General features: G+C 42.2%; 1 protein-coding gene across 1 annotated transcript in view; it reads right to left on the bottom strand.

Annotated features, from left to right (window-relative positions):
* Positions 1-324: 324 nt before the first annotated feature.
* LOC148818499 (unconventional myosin-XV-like) overlaps positions 325-6,000 on the bottom strand; it is a 71,458-nt gene continuing 65,782 nt past the window's right edge. The window contains exons 66-71 of the mRNA XM_088936875.1: positions 4,222-4,382; positions 3,713-3,846; positions 3,198-3,331; positions 2,675-2,808; positions 1,978-2,118; positions 325-914 (exon numbers count right to left, since the gene is read on the bottom strand). Coding sequence (XP_088793001.1) covers positions 813-914; positions 1,978-2,118; positions 2,675-2,808; positions 3,198-3,331; positions 3,713-3,846; positions 4,222-4,382 — 806 coding nt within the window. The 3' untranslated portion in view covers positions 325-812. The remainder of the gene's footprint in view (positions 915-1,977; positions 2,119-2,674; positions 2,809-3,197; positions 3,332-3,712; positions 3,847-4,221; positions 4,383-6,000) is intronic.

Genomic DNA, 6,000 nt, shown 5'->3' with positions numbered 1-6,000 from the left:
CTTGTAACAGGGTGAAAGAGAATTGTTAAGCCCTATTCTAGAAAGCAAAAGGTCCCCAAAGGAACAAGTGTTCCTTCATAATGTTCTATACAGAAATCAAACGAAGAACAAATCAGGAAAGAAGTTCAAGTCTGAGAAGCCCATGTGTGTTTTCAGTCTTCAGATACATAAGCCCCAGGCTAGACTTCCATTCAAAAAGAACATTAAGTCTAATTTTATCCCCCAATGAAAACATTTTAAGTAAAAAAGCTAGATTTCAGAAACAGATCCGTAGAAACGTTTAATGTTTTACAAAAATATTACTTCAAATTATGTCTTCTGAGATGAGGGCAGAGCGTTCACAGAGAAAGGCGTAAATATTGCAGTGAAGTACAAATGTTTGTTTGTTTTTCGGGCAGCATGAACAATCAGAATAGAGCGTGTTAGACATCAGTTGACTTAAAACAAAACACCTATTGCACTTTCACTTTGAAAATATAAATTTATAGTACAAAAATCTGTAAGGCAAGTGGACGTACAAAAAGATAACGCAGAAAGAAAACGAATAAATATGAAAGAAGGAATTTCTTCTTTCAGGACATTTAAGTTAAAATACGTTTGGATTACATTAGGGTTGGTGGTTATGCATTTGTGAAGAAGCATTCAGTAAAAATAAATGATTACTCAGATAAATAGTGAAACTAATAGATAATTTGTTTTAAACACTTAAAAGCAGTTTAAGAAAACATAGGTAGCTGAAATCAAGCATTTTTGTCTGATGATGCATGATGTAAAAGCCATGTGCATTCTAAATCATGAAGGGGGTTGCTGGGTCAGAGGAGAGTGATTTCGCTGGGGGGCAGAGTCAGCCGTTTCTCCCGGGCCGACAGGAGATTCTCCATGTGCATGGCAATGACGCGACACAACTCCAGTCCCTGCAGGAACACACACACACACACACAAGGAAACTGGAATGACACAAGGACCAAACCAGAGCTGCTTCTGTACATGGTTAAACCTGGTCTTATAGTTCTCACAAACCTACATACAATGCTGCCCCCTGCTGGCCAAAATAGAATACGTCTCTGCAATTGCCAATTTAAATGCTTGGCTGACATTTGTCTTGAAACACATCGTCTACACATATGTGCTATGTCCTGTTGGATAGGGCTTGGCTATCTTTCTAGTGTAATTTTATCATTATGACAAAATAACAGTTCCAGTTATCAATCATGCATACTGTATACTGTACAAGAAAATACGAATTTCTCTTAAATGCATAGAATAAAGACAATCCCTTTAAGAGCTGATTTTGTGATATTATGTACTCCAGAAACTGCCTGGTACTTTGCTCACAAGCACATAATGATTCATGGTCATAATTCCACTACCTAGAAAACAACAATTATTGTCTTTTGGGGAACTAAAAAGTAACAATATCTGCAAGGAGTGCCTCGTTACAGTTGAGCATGAAAAATAGTAAGGATTTGATTAATCGAGGTGAGATTTCAGGTGCAGATGTCTCGAAAAGCATAAGAAAGGCAGTAGAAAAAAAGTGAGTGAATGCATTTGAACTGAGAAATGAACAACTGCACATACTGTATAAATACAGGTTTTGCCTCCTGTGGGCAACAGAATAGAAATCAACTAAGGAACAGAACATAGTGCAAAACATTCAGTTCTTAATTTATGGTGTTGTTAAAGAGAAATACAGGAGGAGCTCCAATTCTAATCTTGCACTTATGCTGTCTTACATATAAATACTCATTGTCTGCCCACAACTATGCTCTTTTTTAGCCTCCCTCCACCCCATCTTCACTCTGCAGCTACCTCCCTGGTTCATTCCATGTAAGTGAGGATTGTCACAGCTTTCATTCCTTAGCCAGGTGAGTTAATGCCAAAGTATTCAATATACTATCCCCTTATATTTGTCAGCCTGTTTCAAAGAATTTGACCAAAACAACTGAAACTATTCTTGAATATACTGTAATAAAATACCTGCTCAAGCTGCAGCTGGGTGATGCGCTGAGACATCAGATCTCCCAGCATGATCTCCACATAGGGGAAGCTGGAGCCGGATGTGGGCCTCTGTGTGCGAGTGGACTGCACTTCCTTCAGGGGGAACTTCATCAGCAGCTCCTGAAAATAATGGGGGGTGGGGGAAATGGAGAGAAGCCATATTTGTGTATTAATCCTACTCCGTTGGGCCCCTGAGCAAGGCCCTTAACCCCAGCTTCTCCAGGGGAGCTGTATAAATGGCTGACCCTGCGCTCTGACCCCCAGCTTCTCTCTTCTCTGTCTGTGTGTCTCATGGAGAGCAAGCTGGGGTATGTGAGAAGACAAATTCCTAATGCAAGAAATTGTATATGGCCAATAAAGTGATCTTATCTTATCGTGTGTGTCTCCCAACAGAAATGTGCCTCCAGACTTCAAGAGGAAATAATATGGGCTGTAATATGGGCTAAAAGACAAAGGACAGTTCTTGGAATCTATTCCATTTGTGTAATGCATGACTCTCACTATGTGCATGTTGTTCATTATATTTCAGATTGTTTGATGCACATAAAATGGGTGCAGAATTGTATTTCTGCTAAGTACACAATGGATGTGTTAACACCTGCATGCACAGGCACCACCTCCACTGGCTAGACATACAGCCCTCCGAACAACAAAATTAAAAATTGTTACTGCATACATGAGTGTCCTTGTTGATGAAGTTGAGCCCGTTCTGGTTGACGGCCAGGATGCAGGGAGCGACGATGGAGCCGTTGCTGCTGCTCTGGATGTAGAAAAAGGTGGAGCCAAACATCGGGAAGGCGCTCACCAGCCCTGGGGTGAACAAGCAAAACGCCACCACATGTCACCTCCGTACGCACAGAAACAAAGACACGCAGTCACGTACAGCCACAGCAGCAAAGACAGCTCTGTGGGTAAGCTGCCTAGGAGGTAGGAGCCCATTTAAACCTCCGCAGTGAGATCAAACTCACCCCCCACACAGAAGTGAGATAGACATGTGAGAAAGTGGCTCTCCCAACAGTGACGAACGTTGACATTATAGAAACCATGGACAGCAACTAGAATACTTGAACAAATCTCCCTGGTCCTTAAGGGTAGGATGACTCCAGGGCACACAGGTATAGATCTCCTGCTGCTTACAGGTTTTGATGTGAACCAGAACATGTTGCCTGTGCAATCCTGCTCTATGACTGCGGTCTTACCAAGAAACTGCGCCCTGGCCTGGTGCGGGCTCAAGGCCTGGACCTGCTGCATGTGCTGGGTCACCATGTTGAGCCAGGGCTGCGGCCGCTGCTGCCCATACAGCTGAGCTGGGACGTAGTCCTGGACCTCCCGGCTGACAGGCACAGGGACACAGACAAGAGGACAGAGGGGAAACACAGAGGTTACTGCAGGCCGATAGAGGCTGTGCCGGGCCTGCAATGGAAAGGGTAGAGTCTCGAGAGGAAGACAGAAGCGAGGTCTCTCTGGGTCGATATCAATACAGAGCACAGGCCTGGGGTGTCTCAATGGTCCTCAACCCATTAAGCACGTGTTTATCAGCTTTTATTTTCTTACACATCCCTGTTACTCAAGCCATGGAGAACATATAGAATTAGTCCATGTTTCCATGAATTCATTGACCTGCATGGTCCAGAAACCTCTATCCTCAGCTGTAGGCCTATACTGCAGTGGCTAGTCAAATGGGAAGAGGCTGCTAGGTGCCCTGTAGACCTACACGGTGGGCAGGTAGATGCTGTCCTTGGCACGGTGCTGCAGGGCCGCCAGCTTGGACACCTGTTGCAGCTGCTGCTCGCTGACCTTTCCCTGAGGCACAACATTGAGCAAAGCCTTCAGATAGTCTGGGAGGACCTGAGAGAAGAAAAAACCCCAAAGTCAAACACACTGAACCTGAAAGAAATCGGAATACACCTCTCTAAGGTTGTCTTTCATCTCCTAACGTATTCTACAATTTACCACAGACTTCCTGCAGATATTACTTAAGTCGTAAATATAAAACCTTTTTTTTTTTACAGCTGCTTCTTGAAAACTGTTCGTTAAAACAAAACAAAACAAGTTTTCAAGAAGCAGTCGTAGCCACACAAAGTTTTGCAGCTTCTTAAAATAATGGACAACTGCGGTTTGGTTTCCTATAAGTGGATCTCGCAGGCATTTTTTTTGGCAATCGCACAAAAAATGTTCTTACAAGATGCCGGCTTTCTGCGGCCTAGCCTGCCTGCGCCCTACCTGGTTGTAGTGCATGGTGACGCAGAGCTCGTTGTCAAATTTCAGCGGCTGGCACCAGATCACCCTCCTGAACCAGAAGGTGTAGTTGCTGTCAATCTGCTCCGCCTCTGTGGCGATATCCAAGATGTACTCTTTCTTGTTCAGCGGACGGACGTTCTGGCCTGAGAAGAGCACAAATCAGCTGTAGAGAAGCAGCCAGTGCACAGCGTATCATGGGTAAAATCAGATCTTTGTATAATCTGCACGGCATATTACAGAACATACCTGCCTTAATCGGCAATACAATCGGAACGAATGACATAACAATGATTTTTCAGACGTCGTATTTTTTTATATGAATATTTGATTTAATTGGCAGTCAAAAAAAAAAACGGCGATCAAAAATAAGAACAAAGCAACCCCTCCAACCCCCTTCTCCCACCCCTTCTTACAACGGCAACCCACTCCTAAAAAGCAGAAGGAAAAAACACAAAAATCCCACGACTATAACAATGATAAGAATATTGAAATCTATGTCGAGAAACAGAAAAGCTCATTCGCGCCATGGGAGAGCACCACGGGTCAGCCAGTTGTGTTAGCAGGCATAGTACAGTACAGGAACAAGTAATAGGTTTATTCCATGCTGAAAAGAGAAGAAAGATAACACAACGTTTCAGCTGTGGAGCCTTCTTCAGGTGTGAGGGTATATTGTAATAGTACAGTATATTGTAAATATTGTAAAAGTACAGTAACAGCACAGAGGCCACAAAGGTACAGTATGAAGCAAATTCCAAAACGGTTCTTATTTTCTTATTACATGTGAAAACAGCATCCACTGTATATGGCTCTGCAGATCCTGTGTCCTTAATATGCTGAAAACGTGGAACAAGATACATAAAGACGTTAATAAACTGAAGACTAAAAAAGTGAAGTGTGTGAGGGGTTCTTGTTTTGTTTTTGTTGAAGGTAGTTTAGAGAAAATGTTTAAGAGAAAGACAATACCCCGTCTCCTATCACTCAACAGCTCACCAATGAATACATATACTTTAAATATATTACTTCTGACTTCCTTCCCGGTTTTCTTGGGTAAAGAGCCTGCTCCACCCATCACACTACCAACACCAAAACCACAGCTCTTCAGCTCATGTAATGGGGGAGCTCAGCCTGTGTCACCAATGGGAACATGTCCTGTTGCCCCTCAAGCCCAACAAGTTAAAACCAAAACATTCTCTTAGATGCTCATTTAACACAAACGCATTAATTGTTTTTATCTCCTGAACTTAAAGAAAAATGCATGAACCAGCTACCATTGACTTCTGCAATGAAGAGAGTTATAAGCAAGAAAATGATGAACTTCCTAGACAAGTTTTTTAGGAGGAGTAGCTCTGTGTTTTATAGTCCTTACAACTCAATACAAAAAAAAAATGAAGTAATCACGCCCTCTTTTGGTGATACAGTGTAATTACATCACTTTTTCTGGAGAATTTGCCTGATTCATTGACATCTCTTCTTGCAGCTTCACTTATCGGGACAGAACACATTTCTTTGATTTACTTCTCATTTGACCAATAAAAATGCTTCTAATCAACAAAGTTATTTGGAAGAATCGGTAACAGAAAATCATAAAAAAAATGTTTTGTTTGAAAACTCTGCTATTTGTGATCTTTGTCCTTTCAATTTCTTAGACGATTCCTATTCAGCGCCTGTGGTCTAATGGATCAGACAATCTTCTCAGCCACAGACTGTGAGTTTCTGTCTAATTCTGGGAGAGGAGTGGTGATGTTTATATCATTTTTCCTC

The sequence above is a fragment of the Atractosteus spatula genome, chromosome 18 (assembly GCF_055471065.1).
Source record: "Atractosteus spatula isolate fAtrSpa1 chromosome 18, fAtrSpa1.hap1, whole genome shotgun sequence".
Taxonomy (NCBI): Eukaryota; Metazoa; Chordata; class Actinopteri; order Semionotiformes; family Lepisosteidae; genus Atractosteus; species Atractosteus spatula.
This window is presented reverse-complemented; position numbering and strand designations above follow the sequence as displayed.